This window comes from Panicum virgatum, chromosome 1N (assembly GCF_016808335.1).
Source record: "Panicum virgatum strain AP13 chromosome 1N, P.virgatum_v5, whole genome shotgun sequence".
Taxonomy (NCBI): domain Eukaryota; kingdom Viridiplantae; phylum Streptophyta; class Magnoliopsida; order Poales; family Poaceae; genus Panicum; species Panicum virgatum.
In genome coordinates this window covers 43,539,841-43,557,824 of record NC_053145.1, presented here as the reverse complement: position 1 = coordinate 43,557,824, position 17,984 = coordinate 43,539,841, and the positions used below count along the sequence as shown (strand labels likewise).

The 17,984-nt window shown below is 47.5% G+C and overlaps 1 protein-coding gene and 2 long non-coding RNA genes across 3 annotated transcripts; 2 read left to right on the top strand and 1 right to left on the bottom strand.

Annotated features, from left to right (window-relative positions):
• Window positions 1–12,008: 12,008 nt before the first annotated feature.
• On the bottom strand, window positions 12,009–12,873 carry LOC120654096 (pectinesterase inhibitor 8-like). The gene has a single exon (XM_039931672.1). It carries the CDS (start codon window positions 12,758–12,760, stop codon window positions 12,200–12,202), a length of 561 nt encoding a protein of 186 aa, XP_039787606.1. The 5' UTR covers window positions 12,761–12,873; the 3' UTR covers window positions 12,009–12,199.
• Window positions 12,874–13,305: 432 nt separating this feature from the next.
• LOC120655966 lies at window positions 13,306–14,543 on the top strand. The gene is made up of 2 exons (XR_005667776.1): window positions 13,306–14,002; window positions 14,343–14,543. It is a non-coding gene; the product is annotated as an uncharacterized LOC120655966 (long non-coding RNA).
• Window positions 14,544–14,998: 455 nt separating this feature from the next.
• Window positions 14,999–16,580, top strand: LOC120655965. The gene is made up of 2 exons (XR_005667775.1): window positions 14,999–15,299; window positions 15,380–16,580. It is a non-coding gene; the product is annotated as an uncharacterized LOC120655965 (long non-coding RNA).
• The last annotated feature ends 1,404 nt before the right edge of the window (window positions 16,581–17,984 follow it).

The following is a 17,984-nucleotide window of genomic DNA, read 5'->3' as shown; positions in this document are numbered from 1 at the left end:
TCTAGTGGATTTTAGTGTATTGATTGACAACACAATTAAAGAAATAACTTGTTTACATGAGATTATGAGCAGAAATTTAATTCAGAGATTGATATTAAATGAGATAGCTCATATATAGCATGCAAGTATGTATATCCCATTGGTATTACTTATAGGTGACAAGCAAGTTAAGAAAGAAAGATTTAGAGCAAGGTAGTCATGGTTGATATGAAGGCTCTAACATTTGATAAGTCTTGTTTGATTTATGATGAGATTCAAAATGACAAGCAAAGATTTTGTGAATGAGACATGATATGTTTATGCATAGTCTCAAATTCGGAAGAACTTGTCCGATGTGATGAATATTGTTATCAAAAGAAGCAAGCAAGAAAAATGTGAATGAAACATGAGTTTATGCATATATGTAGTCTCAAATTATAAAACGTGCATATGAAATTAAATTATGGATTCAAATTGATAAAGAAGATTTCATGCATGACATAAATCAATGTGAGTTCAAAGTGGACGGCTAGGATGAAGGTAGAAGACCAAAAGGCATGTTTCAAGAGGCTATATATGCAAGAGATGGCTTAGGGAGAGTAAGAAAACCGATATGGGTCAAAGACCAAAGATCTTAGAGTCATGGAGAGCTCTATGTTGAAGAGTGTCATTACTTGACTAAAGAAAGAGACTTGTGAATCAAAGATGGATTTCATCATTATGCAATGGAAGATTCAAAGTCACTAGTTCAAAGCAGATATACTTAATGAATTGAAGATGTTAATGACCTTACGGTGTTGATCGAAAAAAAGTCGGCATTATCATGATGAGAAGCTAGAGTGGTGTTTGCATTGTTTTCTTTGTGCACTTGAGTATAGGTAGGGCTGGGCATTCGGTTTCTTCAGTTTCATCGGTTCGGTTATTTCAGTGAGGAAAAATTTTGGTTTACTGAAAATAGTAACCGATCGGTGCTATACAAAAACAAAAACCGATGTATTTGGTGCTAAGTTTTTCGGTTCGGTGTTCGGTTTTTACCGAAGTTCACCGAAGTTCAGAAACTGCGCAAGGTACACATCCAGGTAGCAGCTAAGAAGGCAGCACCCACTAGCAAGCAAGCAGTTGCACGCATGGAAAGCTGAAAGCAAAATATGCAAATGCATCTATAGCAGTATACACAAGACAAGAATGCAAATAACTGGCGTAGCATTGTAGCAAGCAGCTTGCTGCTGCTTTAGGCCCCAGCCCCGCGCCGGCCGCGCGTCATGGTGCTGGTGCGGCCCCGCCGCCGTGCGCCGGCTACCGCGGCCGCGAGCTCGCTGCTGCGGCCCCGCGTCGAGGTGCCGCCCGGGCACTCGCTGCTGCGGCCGTGCGACGCGGTGCCGCCCCGAGTGCTGCGGCCGCGTGATGCAGTCCGCTCGTGCGGTTGTGCCGCCGCCGCCACTCTCGTAAAGGGGTAAGAATGGGGAAAAGAGGAGGCCAGTGGAGATTGACTAGGGCTGAGGAGGACGGAGGACCCTGCATGGGCCTTGGTTGGTTCTAGAATTGTAGTGTGCTAGGAATAGTAACAACTTTGATCGCTAATTACGGTGTCAAACAAAGTCAGTTTACAAAACCAACTTCAGAACCCAGCGCTAGTGACCATAAAGAATCTAACGAGGCCTTTAACCGCGCGATTAGAGGATAGTACTGTAGCATCACTGTAGCAAATCATCGATTAATTACCGTCATTAGATTCGTCGCGAAAAGTTACACTCATCCCTAAAAATATTTTGCAAATAGACTTCATTTAGTGCTTCATGCATGCGATATTCTTTTTCCGGAAAACGTTGCGCGCTAGGAATCTTGCGGAACCAAACAAGGCCATGATATACGCATTGCCTTTGGGCCAGGTTAGGCTAAAATTATTAGGCGTGCCATTGGGCTTGGGGGACAACGTCCTGGACGTCTGGACCTTCTCGGTTTAAAGGTTGTTCGGTTCTATAGGAGGTGAAAACCGACCCCGACACCGATCACCGAACTAGCTGAAAATCAAAACTGAAACCAACACCGAAAACCGAAAAACCGACACTTTGGTTCGGTTTCGGTTCGGTTTCCGATTTTTGGTGTAAAAGTGTCCACCCCTAAGTATAGGTATGTTGTACTATCAAGGGGGATGCAATATCAGTAGGTTTAGACAAAACCAAAGTACTCATAGCAGTCCCTAGAGAGTTTAGCCCGAGAGAACTGACCCTTTGACTTTTTCAGAGAAGGACTGATTATACCGGTCCGTGGAGATTCGAATGTCTGAACGTTTGTCCGGAGTATCCGAACTTCTACCCAGAGTATCCGGAACAACGACCGAGTGTCCAAACTCGTCGAAGGGCGGGCAGTCTGCCATCATGGGGCGGACGGTCCGCAAGTCTTCTCTAGTTTAGTCAGAGACGATCGGGTGTCCGAACTCGTTGAATGGCAGACGGTTGGCTCTTAGGGCGCGGACTGTTCGCGGGAGTGTAACGACTAGTTTATTCAAACCGACCGGTCTGGTACTGATAGGGGCAATAACTAGTTTTTGAGAGAGTGGTATTTATACCCCATAACTTCTCCCATGCGTGGGTGCTAATGCCATTCTATTCAGAACACCTTTGAGAGCCTTATGAGCACAAGTGGAGTCTTCCCCAACATCTCTATGTTAGAGTTGCTTGATTCTTGTTGAATCATTGAGTTGGGTAGAGTGTAACCACTCCTTGAGAGCATTTGAGCAAGAGAGCATCATCCCTAGCTTTGAGCACTTGTGGTTGTGTCGGCCAACTTCTTGAAGCATTTGTTACTCTTGGAGGTGAAACCTCCTAGACAGCTAGGTGTCGTTGGCTAGCTCCCAAGCTTGTGGTGAGCAGCGGCAAATTTGTTGCAGCAGCGATTTTTTTGCCACAAGGGCGCATGATTATAGTGGAAGAAGGAGATAGCTTGACCTTGCGGTCGCCATAAGCTTCCTTAACGGATAGTAGGATTCACACATGAGTGCACGGGGTGAATCCGAACTTCGGTGAAACAAATTGTTGTGTCTCCTTTGCATCATCTTAGTTTCGATTTGCCCCACTTACTTTGCATTAGAGTCTTTAAGCTTGAATTGTGCTTCCGCTCGATTGGTGCAAGCAGTCAGGCTCAATTTCTTCTTGATTACCCTCAACCAGTCTTCGGCTTCAAGTGGGTTTGAAAGCATTTATGGAAGAGAATTTCACTATTCTGCAAAGAATGTTCAAAACCTCTACATCCAAGATTTCTTTGACTATGGACCTATGGACTTCTAACCGAATGGTGGGATACATCTGCATTACAGCTCATTTTATTGATGAGGAGTGGCAGCCACAAAAGAGAATAGTGAAATCCAAAGCTATAGAGACTCCCCACACAAGCGTGGTAACGTTGAACACCATGGTGAAGTTCATAAGAGAGTGGAAGATAGAAGACAAATTGTTTGCTCTAACTCTTGACAATGCATCCAATAATGGTGCTATGATGAAGTTGATGAAGACCCATTTGCTAAACAAGAAGATGCTATTTTTTGGTGGTAGGCTGTTCAGGCAACGCTGCGCTGCTCATGTCATCAACTTGATTTGTCAAGCTGGATTGGATTATCTTAGCCCAATGATAAGCAAGATTCATGTGACTGTGAAGTACATCCGGAGCTCATCAGCAAGAAAGGAAAAGTTTGAAGAAATCATTTCACAACTAGCCATATCTTGTGAGGAAACTCCTTGCCTTGATGTCTGCACGCACTGGAACTCCACTTTCATGCTTGCAACAGCTAAAGAGTTTCGCTTGGTGTTTGATTCATTGTCCATTCAAGATCCGAACTACACCTTCAAGCCGTCATTTGAGGAATGAGAAAATGCTGATATCATTTGCAGGTTGCTGAAGGTATTCTATAAAGCCACTAATGTGATATTAGGCACAAAATACCCTACTACCAACCTGTACCTTCATCAGTTGCTAAAAGTGAAGTTAACATTGGAGAATCAACATTTTGAGGAAGAATCAGAGCTGAACACTATGGTCAAATACATAAAGAAAAAATTTGACAACTATTGGAAGGTATCATCGTTGGATCTTTGTATTCCTGTCATATAAGACCCCCAATTCAAGTGGAAATACCTTGAGTTTCGATTTGGCCTAGAATTTGAGTATGATGCTATAGGAATGATTAGTAAAGTAAAAAATTTGCTACATGCAAAAAGTACCTCAAATTAAATGATAAAAGTTTAGATCCAATGTCACAAGGAGGTGATGTTCAAATGGCTGTAAATGACCATGATCCTTTGGCAAGTTAGGACCAGCATGTTACCCTTACTGCCCGTTCTTGAGTCATATTTGTCAAAGGTGCCAATTCATCGAAGTGAACAGTTCAATATCCTTGCTTGGTGGCAAATGAGCTCAGTTGAATACCCTACATTGAGTCGTATGGAAAGATGTATTGGCTGTTTCGGCTTCTACCGTTGCATCAGAATCTGCATTTAGTACCGGATCAAGAGTTCTATTAGATTTTCAAAGTTGAATGACTGCAGAAACTGTTGAAGCTCTAGTGTGCCTACAAGACTGGATAAGGGCCACATGTATTTACATCAGATATATTTAGTTGTATGTATGATGTCTTTTTTTATTTTGTTCCCAGTTTTATTACATGGTAATATTGAAATAGTTCTATGAATACAGTTTTAGTTGATAGATTAAGTTGCCCCTTTTTTTCCCTTGGATAGTTGTAGCAAGCTTCACACTAAACCTCATGCTCCACTGAAAATCTACTCTTGTTTTGTGCAGCTAATACTCGACACCCCATGGATTCTGTTCATTACATTATCTTGGCTTTGGAAGGTATTGTTGTTTGTAGAGTTTTCAGCTAGCACTAGATGATACTATATTCGTTTGTAGAGTTTTCAGCTAGCAAATTGGATGGCAGCTTCATGGTGATCTTTCTGATGTACCGATGAACATGTAGGTGAGGAGGCTATAGAGGCAAGCCCCTGATCTTTGCATGTCCCCCGTAACCCCAAGTGCTAAGGAGCAGTTGGTCGCCGGCCCACTGCGAAGAACGATTCTTGCTTGCATGGCTACAGTGTTCATATTTACATTGCTACAGTGTTTATATTTGACTGATTTGGAGACTCGACTTGCTTGCAAGCAAGTCGCAACTCAGATTGTTGTTGGAAAGAGCAGATTTCAGTGCCACTATGTCAGCACTCTACTGAATACCTTGAACTTTTCAATGTAGATTCAATTGTTGGCTTGGGCTAGTTGCTTGCTATGGCACAAATTCAGTTTGTATTCGAGCTGCAGATTCAATCGCTAGCTATTGGATACCCGTAATGATCATAATGTTGGGGATGTGTGTCTGTCATGTACTCCTGCAGTGCGCTTATCATTTGAATTTGTTGTCCAAATGTTGAGCTTGGGATGCAACTCATATGACTAAATTTTATTTTGTTTCAATTACATCTTCATTAGATAATTATTCCTGCAATATTTAGCATATACGGTATGTCTGAATAGGGTGACCCATTATATTCATTGGGCCAATAAAATTATGTGCAGAATATAAATTAGGTCCATCCGTGGTCTCATAAATTGGCCCTAAGGTCAGACCAGGTTCAAGGTCAGGGCCGGGGCGACCCGTTCCCATCTTGAATCTGGTGCTAGACAAGTACACTGCAAAGTCTACTTATCGTGCTCTCTACGTTGGGTCAACACCATTCCTAGGCGCCAAGCTGATCTAGAAAAACATGGACCCTGTTAAAGGTGAAATTGCTTTAATGCTGTTGTGCGACCTGTTGAAATTCCTAGGAGTATTATATGTTTTTAATATAAAGATGCGTAACTCTTCTACGTGTTCTAGAAAGAAAATATTACAACTTTGGAGCTAAACAACCTGTACCGATCGAGATAAGAGTGGTGAAAGAGATTCACCCATAACTTATGTGAGATGAGAGACTAGCTTAGAAGCCAGCAAGTAACAAAGGCCGGTAAAGGGCTTCAAAATTTTGCCTACTCCCTCTGTACATAAAAGAATGCAACTCTTGCTCTTCGATAAGTCAAATAGTTTGAACTTTGACTACATTAATATAAAAATAACAACATTCATGATAGAAAATATGTACCATTAAACTAGTTTATATATTTTCATAATAAGCGCTAATACTATTTACTATAAATTTAGTCAAATTTGAACTGAGTTATATAATTGCATTCTTTTGTGGAAAGAGAGTAGATAATTTAAGGACTGAATTAAAAATGACCAAGTTGAATCGTAAAGAGAGTACTATAGCCTAATTTGTTACCAACACTGTAACTACGTATATATAGCAGAATGAGCCGTGTCAGATGGACGGCACGAAAAAACACGAAACAACACAGTGGGTTTAGTGCCAGTGCCAGCACGACACGGGCATGCTGTAGTGAGTGGGTTGTAACCCCAGCACGCAGTGCTGGCACGAGCACGACACGAATAATGAACCGGCACGGGCCTATGAAGCGTTCTCTCATAAGAGAAGACTTAAATATGATACAAACATCAGTCCCAGGAGGCTGATGACACATTTATTACATCAGATGGTTCATCACTGTACAACTCTACGCGGTAATGGGCAGTGAAGCGCCACTATCGCGAGGATTACAACTAAAACCCACACAACTACATTAACTACGAAAAGGGGGTCATCAGAGTCTTGCGCCATGCGGAACCTCATGCGGGTGACCCTAATCCACAGGCAAGGTTGGGTGCAGGACGGTACCCTACTCGATGTCTTCGGGAACGAAGTCTGGATCTTCCTCTGTAAAAATAAAGAATGGGGTGAGTACAAATGTACTCAGCAAGTCCAACCACACCCACGGAGGGGGTATAAACAGATTATAATGCACATGATATATCAAGGATAAGGCTAAGGTTTATTTTGCGGAAAACAATATTTTATGCAAGGGTTCATTTGAAAGAAAGCATTTCCAAAACCAGTTTTCTTGTACCGAGTAACACGAAGGGTTGATCCACACGGGATCCAAGTTTTAAGCTACTACCGGACTCCTCATCCGTCGTAGCACACGGCACAACTGCCGAACACTTTTTCCAAAACAACTAACGCCAACCCATCCCAAAATAAACACTAGTTATGTGACCACACCGTAACTCGCCCAGTACCATGGGCACGACTATTCGAATAGATTTTAACTCTGCAAAGGTGTGCAACTTTACCCACAAGTGGGGTACCGCAACTCGATCACCTTAGTGTCGGTGCAGATCCCAACAAAGCCATTACCCACCTTAGCTATACCTGACTAGCCATCACGGGATCCATCAAGGGGTCATTGACATATCACAGAGGTTTTAACCGGGGCATAAGTCACACAGAGCTAATCCCTTATCCTTGATCACCCGGTGCTCTCAGCTCTCCTGATGGCTATCAGACTAACTTGTGGGGTTTATGCTAAGCCATTGCCCATACAACGGTCGAGTGGTTTGCACGATAGTGGAGTTAGGTGAGATAACACACCAACTCGGTCCTTAATTGTGACAAGATGGATATCTCCCTTCCTTGCTCTGCCACACAGGCACGAGCACACCAATCGGCAAATCACACAGAAATGTCATCCATCCCGTCTGAACTCATCTTTCGAAATTTCACATTTTTCCCTTCCCACACACTCACACCTTTTCTTTTTAAAACAAGTTGTATTGTGTATAAGGTCCTAAGCGTTCTAGCAGTGATTAACGTCCAAACAAAATACATTCAAACATTAATCTAGGTGGTCAAGGAATGGTTATAACAAATCAAGGGGTGGCTATCCAACCGTGTTTTCAGCAGGCAAAACATATGCAATTTTGTAAAACAGGCCAATAGGTTGTGTTTATAAAAATTAGGACAAAACATGCATCAAAGGGTGGGATTGAACTTGCCGTCTTCGAATCCTTCCGGGGGTTCCTGATCGAAGTGCTGTCCTTCGGACTCGGGGTCGCAGAATTGATCCTCGTTCGCTTGCTCGCAGTACTGCTCGTTGATGGGCTCTCCTTCGTTCACACAGTGATCTACGACGTATACAAACAAACACACAATCAAGAAAAAGAAATAAAAGTTTTATCGTTGAGCTCGAATCGGAAACAATTAAGATATGGAGATAGAAGTAATATTTTTGGACAGTTTTCTAATGTCATAGCCAAAACTAGCCAAAACTATGTTATGAAAGGTGTGGTAAAGTCTCAGGTCGATCGGAGATTGTTTGGCGCATGAAATGATAGGTTACAACGAGGTTTAGGGGTTAAACAAGGAGTCAGGGACCTATTTGTAATTATTCTCGAGAAGGCAGGGGCTTGATTACAATTTTTGGAAACATCTGAACTACTCTGGAAAGGGGTAGGGGCCTTTCTGGAATTATTTTATAGGGTGGAGGGACTAATTTTCTAATAAATTAAAAGAGAGGGTTTTCTTTGCATAATGATTAAGAAGGGGGGACTCTTTACTAAATAGGCAGAAAAGGAGGGGGTTGGAGGCAAAATCGCCCCCTTTCTTCCTCCTCCCGCCAGGAACAGAGGAGGGGCAGGGGAGGGGGGGCGCTCCTCGCGCCAGCGGCCCAGGGCGCGGGAGCGGCCGGGGAGGAGGGGAAAAGGGAGAGGAGGGTGATGGGGTTTGATTCCCCTACCTAGCTCGAGCTGGGGTGGAGCAGGGAAGCGGGGCGACGAGAGAGGTGGCGGTGGCCGGAGGTGGTCGCGGCGGCGGCGCTGCAAGGCCAGGAAGGGGCGTGCGGGGGCTGGACGGGTTCGTGGAGGAGCGGAGGCGCGCGGAGGGCGTATTTATAGCCGAGGAATGGCGGTGGCGAGGCGGTGGAGGGGAGGAGCCGTGTCGGTGGCGGTCCGGCGGGTTCGGTGGGGCGCCTTAATGGCGTTCCGGCCGCTTGCGGCTGTCGTGGAGCGGCGCGCGCACCGAGGGCGGCGTTCCGGGAGAGCGTGCACGTGGTCCGTCGCCGCGGCCGACGTCGAGCTTGGCTCGCTCACTCGCGTCGAGGCGGCACAGGGTGGCGGCGCTGTTCGGAATGACGGGCGGCGCGGCATTAGCTGGGGCCGCGCACAGGGCCGCTCGTGCGGTGCGCTGGCAGGGCACAGGCGGGAGCAGGGCGCGCGCGCGTGGGCGGGCCCGGGAGCAGAGCAGGGCAGCGACGAGCGGCGCGGTGGGCGGTGCGCTTGGACACGCGCGCGTGGAGCACGTGGGCACGGGCGTGCGTGCGCGCGGGGGAAGGCACGCGTGCGTGCTGCGCGTGGAGTCGGCCGGGTGCGGGCGCGTGCGAGCGTGGCGAGGTGCTGAGCCGGTGCTGGGCAGGCGGGGTCGGGCGTGAGCGCGGGCCGGGAGACGCTCGGAGCGTGCGGGAGCGGGGCAGAGGAGGGAGCAGGAGAAGGGAGGAAGGAAAGAGGGAGATGGAAAAAGAAAAAGGGAGAAAAGAAAGAAAATGGAAAAATAAAAGGAAAAGGGGGAAAAGGAAAAGAAAAAGGGAGAGAGAGAAGAGAGAGAAGGAGATTCGCGCCGCGCTGATCGCGGCGTCGACCGCGGGGCCGGTCGGCCGCGCTCAGCGGCCGCGTGCGTGCGCTGACGAGGCCACAGGGAAAAGGGGTCGGGGGGTGTTGGAGATCGGACGTTTGGAACAGAGAAAGATTTCGGGAATTAGGGTTCAGGGTTTTAGGCGGATTTTGAGCTCAACAATGAAAAGTTTTTGGAAAAAATATTTTAGCGCGTGATTTAATTTTGTTAGATTTTTGGGATGTCATAGCCTGGCACCGTACCTATCTGATACTAGCCGTTAGGACACTGACCTACTAGCCGTTAGCCTTATAGGCTTATTGAACCGGGAGCCCACTTCAGACCCGTCACAGCGACCGGCGTATATATACCGCGAACGACACCTCTCGCCCCTTCCAAATCCAGCCTAACCCTCACTCACTCCACTCCCTCACCTCGTCCGGCTGCCTCTCGCGCTCACCTCTCGCCTCTCCCGCTCCGGCTGCCGCATCTGCGCCGCCGGCCGTCGATGGTCGTCGTTATGGGCCATTTAATCTTACTCCCGTGCTACACCGTCGCCCTCCTCCTCGACTCCCCGTCTCTTCTCATCCTAGGGTGTCCGATCTAGATCGGAGCTGCGGTCCGGTCGGCGAAGCTGCGTTGCGCGTCCACCATTGGCCCGGCACGGCACTACCGGAGGACTTCTTCCCCTTCTAGTCCCATCCTCCTCTCTCATCTTCGGTCTCCTCGAATCCATCTCCAAACCTGAATTTTGAGTGTTTTGAGCCTTTTTGTGGTGGTAGTATCTAGCCGGCACTACCACAGCATGTTAACCGTGCCGCCGGCACGATACGGCACGGTTAAGTGCATATAGTATAGTGCCTGGGCTGAGTGGCCAGCACGCAGTGCCGGCACGGCTAGAGGCGGAGCCACCACTAGGACGAGCTAGGGCGGCCGCCCAAGGGCGGAGCTACGTTGATGGTAGAGGGTGCCCAGGCACCCACAGCGAAATGAAAACTCAGTGTTAATCATTAAATTTACACCTTATAAATTAGAAAGCTAGCAGCAGAACTATGAACAGGGCACCCTTTTCGATTCAGCTCTAGCTTCGCCCATACGGCCGCACTAGGTTCCTCTGAGTGAGCTCCACATCATATCTCTGTTCCTCCGGCGAGGAAGAACTGGAGAACGGCGGCGCAGCGAAAAAAACTCCGGCTTCTAGTCGGTGAGACTGAGATTGGGCCAGGCGAGCCGCGAGCGTGGGCCTTGTGGGCTGAAGCCTGCGGCCCAGCGCCAGGCTCTGCTTCTCCCTCTTGGCCTCTTCCAGACGGACGCGCAGTCACGCAGACTCCATTCGACGACCCCACCCCCCCCCCCCCCCCCCCGCCCCGCCGTCCTGCCCCTGCGTGCAGCCCCGCGCCCGCCCCCCTCCACCGCGTGTCCGCGTTGGCAGTCACCTGGCCGCCTCGGCCATCGGCGCCGGCCGTCAACAGATCCCGCGCGGCGCGCGGCGCCGCCGCCGCTGGCCGCCGCCTGCAGGCCTGCAGGGTGCAGCCCGCCCCGCCTCGACGCGCCGGCTCGCCCCCGGGCCCCGACCCCCGTGCTACTGCAGCTGTGCAGTGCAGCAGCAATCAGAATCAGAGCAATGCGGCATTGAAGCTGTTGTGGATGAGGATTGGAATTTTGGGGATATTTAGTCATTTGGTGATGGATAGGGTATTGAAATTAGGTATTGCCGAATCTGTGCTTCATTATTTAATTAGTTTATTTATGATTAATTTTCTAATGTCATTTTCTAATTGACTTGCTTTAAAATTGGTAGGTTAGGTACTTTATTTCTCTATTCCAATATTTATAAATCATAATTCTATTATTAAAAAATAACATTTTGATTTTTATTGGTTGTTTTACAAGTTTTGCTCAAAACATACCTGATGTCGTTTAGCCAAAATTTTATCCTAGAACTCTGCCCTATGTCATTTTTTTGTTAGCTTCGCCACCGGACACGGCACGACGACTAAGACTTAAGGCCGAGTAGTGTAGTGCTTAATAGTGTCAATGTCAAATAGTGTTAGTACCGGGCCGGGTCGGACCTGCTGCACATTTGAGGGTCTCGAGCTAAAATAATGCAAATGCATCAATAAACCGTGGTCCCCGACTCCCCGTTACCTACGTTTCACGGCCAGCAGCTCACGAGGTAACCGGCAGGCAGGCTGCAGCGGGAGTCTTCCTGTACCTGCAGGACCGGGACCGGTACCGGCAGGGGTGCGGCCGCGCCTCGACGCGGCACCGGCACATGCTAGCCTCATGGAAGGTGACAAGTGGCCGGAGAGCGCGGCGGTGCGGCCCATGGCACCCACTGCGCACTACTACGTGGTCTGCTCCGGCTACACCCGGTCCCGATCCAGGGACCCCCGCCGCGCGCCGAGCAGAGTAGGGCCGGAGGCTAGCCGTCGATCTTTTTCCGCTGTCAGTCTCCATCGATAGGAAGGAAGATGGATCACACAAAAAAAAACCATCATGCCACGCACCAGTTCAAAGTCCATCAAAGCAAGCAAGAAGATGAACAATGATGAGCAGCAAGCGGAAACGAAACGCTTCTATTATTCCATCACAATTTTCCGGCGACGACAACTCTCGCGGTTAACTGCCATGTCGACCGCGGGTTGTAAGTAACCGACGCATGCAGCAGAAGTGCAGAAGCAGAACCCCCGTCACTTGATGAGGTCGGTGATGGCCTCGCAGACGACGGCGATCTTGGCGGACTCCTCGCCCCACCGCGCGACCTGCGGCGGCGGCGCGGCGCCGGCCAGCGCGAAGGCGCCGCCGCACCGGCGCGCCAGGGACGTCCCCTCCGCGGCCTCCGCCTTTCCGGCCGCGTAGTCGCGCCGGTTGATGCCGTCGTAGGCCTCCGCGAATGCCATCTCCGCCGCGTCGTACAGCCCCTTGCACTGCTCCAGCGCCGCCCGCGCCTTGGCGTCGGCGTCGCCGCCGGGCGGCTTGGCGGCGAGCAGGGCCTTGATGTCGTAGACCGCGTCCCCCGCGGTGGCGATGCCCACGTCGGCGGCCACCTTCGCCAGGCCCCAGGTGTCCGCGTCGGGGCTGTCGTGGTGGTGGCTCAGCCGCGCCACGCAGAAGCCGTAGTCCACGCGACGGTCGCGGGCCGCCGCCGCCGCGCACGTCGTCTCCGGGGTGGCACCGGCGCCGGGGACGCTCAGCGCGAGCGCCGCGACGAGGGCCGCGGCGGCCAGGACGCGGGCCGTGGGAGGCGTCATCGATCCACCACTAGCCGGCGTTGATGCAACTCTAGAGCTCGGTGGCTTTGGCTTTACTGAGCTCACTCTCTCTACCAGTGAGGTGGAGTGTGGCGACTGCTCTGCTCGGTTGTTACGTGCCGGGACAAATAAATCTGACGCGGGGCTGTCGAAACTGTTGGTACCAGCAGAATGGTCTAGAACTCCCGTGGACCCGGCGCTGTTAGTTTGGGCCCGCTAAACATATGGCGGCCCTCTTCTTGTCCGTTCACCTGGCCCAGGAAGGTTTAGTTGGGCCAGGATGATAAGCGGACGGACTATCCAGCCCAAGTGCAGACGCAGAATCCAAACTCCTATATATCTCTTGTCTATCTCTTCTCTTCTCTTATCTACTACTTAAAAAAATAATGGGGAAAAACTTTGGTGCGACCCTACCCCCTCCCGCGGTGGCTCTGTCATGCGACGATCTGGACCGTCGAATCATCTTCCCGTGCGATCCCACCCGATCCGCATCCCTCGTCTCTCACTCTGCGGCCCGCGTCCCCCTGCCCGACGGTTCCGCCGCCCGCTCGCGTCCCTGCCTTCTCCGCCCTCGCGCCCCTGCCTCCTGCGCCGCCGCCCACCACCCCCCTGCCCTGCCTCAGCCTCCTCCGCTGCCATGCCGCTCGCCCGCTCCTTCGTCCCCGCGCCCCTATCTCGCGACGCCCCCACATTGCCTCCGATTCGACCGCGCGACCGCGCTCCTCCCCGTCCACACCGCCGCTTCCCCCTTCCCCGTCCGTGCCGTCCTCCTGCGCCGCCGCCCCTCCGCGCGGCCGCGCCCCATCCACCGCCTGCGCCGCGTCCCCCCTCCAAATTTGCCACCCCATCCATCCACCCGCCCCCTTCCAGGCGACCATATGCCCTCCCAGTCCCCATCACTCCACATCCGCACGCGCTTCCAGCCTCCTCCAAACCCTCGGCCAACCGCCTCCACCACCTTCATCTCCATGGTGAGACAACGGCCGGTCGTGACCCTGCAAAGGAGGTAGCGCCTGCGACACCGGCAATAGTCCTCCGCCTCATCGTCGTCTCTACGTGCGCGAGAGATGCCGGCAGCAGCAACATCTCGTGCAATCGTGACCGATCGTGAAGGAGCTGGTGCAGGATAGAGGTCGCGTGCCTCCGCATAATCCATGCCTGGATGACCTTGCCCCACGCATCGTCCTCTCTGGTGCTGGCCTTTCCTTGGCAATTGGCATGAGGCGCCGACCGTGGCTTATGGTGAATCCACTAATCTTATCCTTGGCACTCCTTGCATTGATTAGGTTGGAGCAAGATTGTTAAGTTTCTTTTAATAATTATAAATTTTACTGACATGGTTGTTGCGCGCTCTCCCAATATGTATATAGTTGCTGACCAAGTTATCCTCCAATGCTAAAGCAACATTGAGTTCTCCAATGCACACCAGTGCTTGCGGTTTTGTCAACACCATCATTCATATTTTATTTATTGTAATCACTGTAATGTTTGTCGAATGCAAACTTCAATTCAGCATGTTGAATCTGCAGATATCTACACAAGCTTTGCTGCTGCTATTCTCAATTAATTGTTTATTATACAGATCCGTATCACAGTGTCCAGGGCATGAAGACCTATCTGTTCCATCAGATGAGATTAGAATGTCTGTATTTTGTTCATTGGAAGGTCAAGTTTTGATATTAGAAATCGTGAGTGCAACGGTGTGCAAAAAAAAAAGTTCCTAACTTGTTTCGTGTAATCTGAATCAAGTTTGGATTTAGGGATAAAGACTGTTTCTGGACCTTGCTGACTGAATGCTACGTTACCCCGATACTCCAGAGGAGGTGCGAATTACGTATCCGATACGTATCGGATACCGATACGCGGCGGATACACAACGGATACGTATCGGAAAAGTATCCGTAAAAAAATAAATGAAACATAAATCGGATACTTATTTGGGTATGTATCGGATACTCTATTGAACATATCGCAGAGAGAGAGCAGAGGATCTGCTTCCGATCGACCGATCCAAAGAAAGAGAAGGTTATATGGGTTGTTTGGTGGTCTCTTGGGCTGAGCTTTCTTAGTTTCTTCTTCTTTTTTATTTTCCTTTTCCTACCATTAAAATGCATTAATATTTATTTTATAAAAAAAATACTAAAATGTATCCGCGTATCGGGTTTTTTGGGAAAATGACGTATCCCCGTATCGGCCCGATACCGATACGCGTATCCGTATCCGTGCTGCATAGACTGAATGCATGTTGGTGTGTTCTGAATTTTTTTTACCATGTGATGTGTTCTGCTTTTGTACGGAAATTCCATGTCTCACTCTCCACCAGGTGATGTGTAAGATCTTCCTTACAGGATTATAGCTTTTTAGTTACATAATCATCTCTAGCAGGTATAAAGATAAATAACTTAATTTTCTATATTGCAGGAATAAGTATATAATTTTTGGATGGTAAGGATGTAATTTGCATCTGGTGGGGGTGTATTACTGATATGAGCTAGCCGAATCAAGTTAACTAAAAATAAATAAACTTCCCACCCTCCAGGTTAGTCAGCCAGTGGTTCATACCTAGGAATGATTGACGTTTCCTGCAATTGACCTCCTAATATTGCTATCTTTGTGCAGTATTTGTATCAAACAAAGATAGGGTATTAATATGTCTTACTCTAAATGTATTCAAACAAAGACAAAAAGGTATTTTGTTTACTTTCTATCCTCTCTTCAAGTTCTGTGCAGCCTGTCAGCACAGAGAAAAGTTGTTTAAAAGAAACAGTTGACTGTACCTATTAGAATTATACAAAATAAAGTTCACTAGAAACCTGATTTTGATGTTCAGAAATTTCATTCAATAAGAACTCCCGATTAATTGCATGTGAAAATTATTAGTCCTGTACCGACGAAACGAGATCAATCTTGTCAGGCCATATCACTACACAATTTCATAATTCTGTCATCCAGAAGCTATTATTTTGAGAGTTTGATTGTCAGTGCTTGCACCTTTGACGCGGCACCTTACTTATCAGCTAGGACCAAGTTGCCATCACCGAAGAACACACCTCCTTCCTCGATCCATCCGATATTGGGCTGATTGCATCTTTTCCTAGAAAGAATGCGATGTCTTATTTACTCTGACAGATTGATTGTTTCAATTGGTTTTCATTACTTGGACTGCTTAATGTAAAACTTCTTCCTAAATTGGTCATATGTCTCTTAATTTCTGGTGCAAATTTGTTCAACCAAGATGGGATTTCAAGGTGTATTTTACTTGAGGCACATATTATGTTCAGCTTTTGACTTTGTTAACTCCATTTTCACAGAATGAAAGCATGATACAAACAAGGACTTACATCTTCGAGGAAATAAACAATCATGTGGCTGAACAAATTGTGATGGTACACCCTGTTCTTTTACTTCCTAATTATGGCTTGATGGTGCCAAGCCATAGTATAAGACGTGAGTCTTGGCTTCTTGGTTCTGGCTCACCAATGCATATCACATAATCATAAGGAAGCAGCCAAGTTTCTCAATTCGTTTGCAAACCTTTAAGTCCATTTGAGGTGAGCACATTTTCTATTATAGATGTCTTGATAGTTTTCACACGGCCCCAATAAGTAATCACTTCGGTGAGAAGATTCTGAAGAGAGACATCATAAACGGGAGCTGTGAATAAATGAAGATGGTGATTGCTTCCATAGGCTGCTTATGCCTGATATATATATTCACATCCAAATGATTTTAGGAAGCCATAGAGTTGTATGTATAATAGGCTTCATCAGTTTAGCTCTTCTGATAATATGTGAAGATTGGTTCAAATATTCATTGTGCATTTGCAACCTGTCTATTGCAATGTGAGTGGTGAAACTGATAGCTTCCAAATTTTATCGCTATATTTGAGTTCAACTTTGCATAAATTTTACAAAGTTGAATGATTCTTGTACATGGATTAATATAATTTTTGTTGCCCGTGGCAACGCACGGGCATTTAACTAGTCTTCCAGAAGATAAAAATTTACCCATCTTCCAGTATCCGTGTATGCATTATACGCCGTTTGATTAAAATGCAGCATCTCCTATTGGTGGAACACGGGAATAGGCGAGAGCTAACAAGCTACTACCTCTGTCTTAAATATAAATATTTTATATTTGGTCAAAGTCAAATTTATTCAATTTTGACTGTCAATACTCTTATAAATGAATTATTTTAAATATAAATATTTATATATGATTATAATTGCTTTCATAACCGATCTAGTAATATTATTTTTATCTTAAAGATATTTATAAATTATTTACTATTTATAGTCAAAATTGAATATATTTGACTTTGACCAAACCTATAAATGATTATATTCCCAGACGGAGGGAGTAGATTGGTTCGAGGGCGGGCTACGTGTTCTTGTGTCATTGGTTCCTGTGCATGACGTTGGTTTGGTGGATTGTAACCTTAAAATATGTTTTCCTTCCAAATCATGAACATATATATCTTTAAATCTGATTAAATCACGATGCTGTTGAAAATTAATACAACACAATGAGATCCAATATGAATATATTTTATTAATTTTAAAAATGAACATTTTAAATGAATTAGTTCAACATTTTAAATATGTTGTTTCAACATTTTCATACCAGATGTTAAACTAGTTTATCTGAAATGTTGAATTACTTTCATGGATTGTTGAATCAAGCCCGCCGTGGGAGGCTTCGGTCGCCGCGCAAGGCCACGTCGGTGGCAGTGGGCGGCGACGACATGTACAAGACGGTCAGCTCGGTCTACTTCGACGCCGCCGACTCCTACAGTTTCTTCTTCATTCGACGACGACTCCAACGGCGGCGGCTGAGAGGCGGGCCGGGACGCGGTGATGGATGACCTGGGCCTGGTCATCGGGAGCTTTCTCCACGACCACCGCTTCGGAGGAGTGGTAGGAGGCCGTCATCCGCAGTCATGTTTGGAAGCTGGATTAATGGACTTATCAAAAGATTATGAAAAATTAGTGTCTGTAGGAGCAACAACCTTGTGTTGGTATGTTTGGCTCTACAGAAATACTGTTGTTTCTGAGAACAAACAATTTTCTTTTTTACAGGTAATATACTCGACTACACACTAGCTCCGTACATGGGCTATCTTTCAACAGCCTACTTCTCAGGAGGTGCTTGTGGCGGCATCTCGATTCTTGGAGCGGGTGGTCAAAGATTTTTTTACCCCGGCACATGGATGATGGTCTAGTCT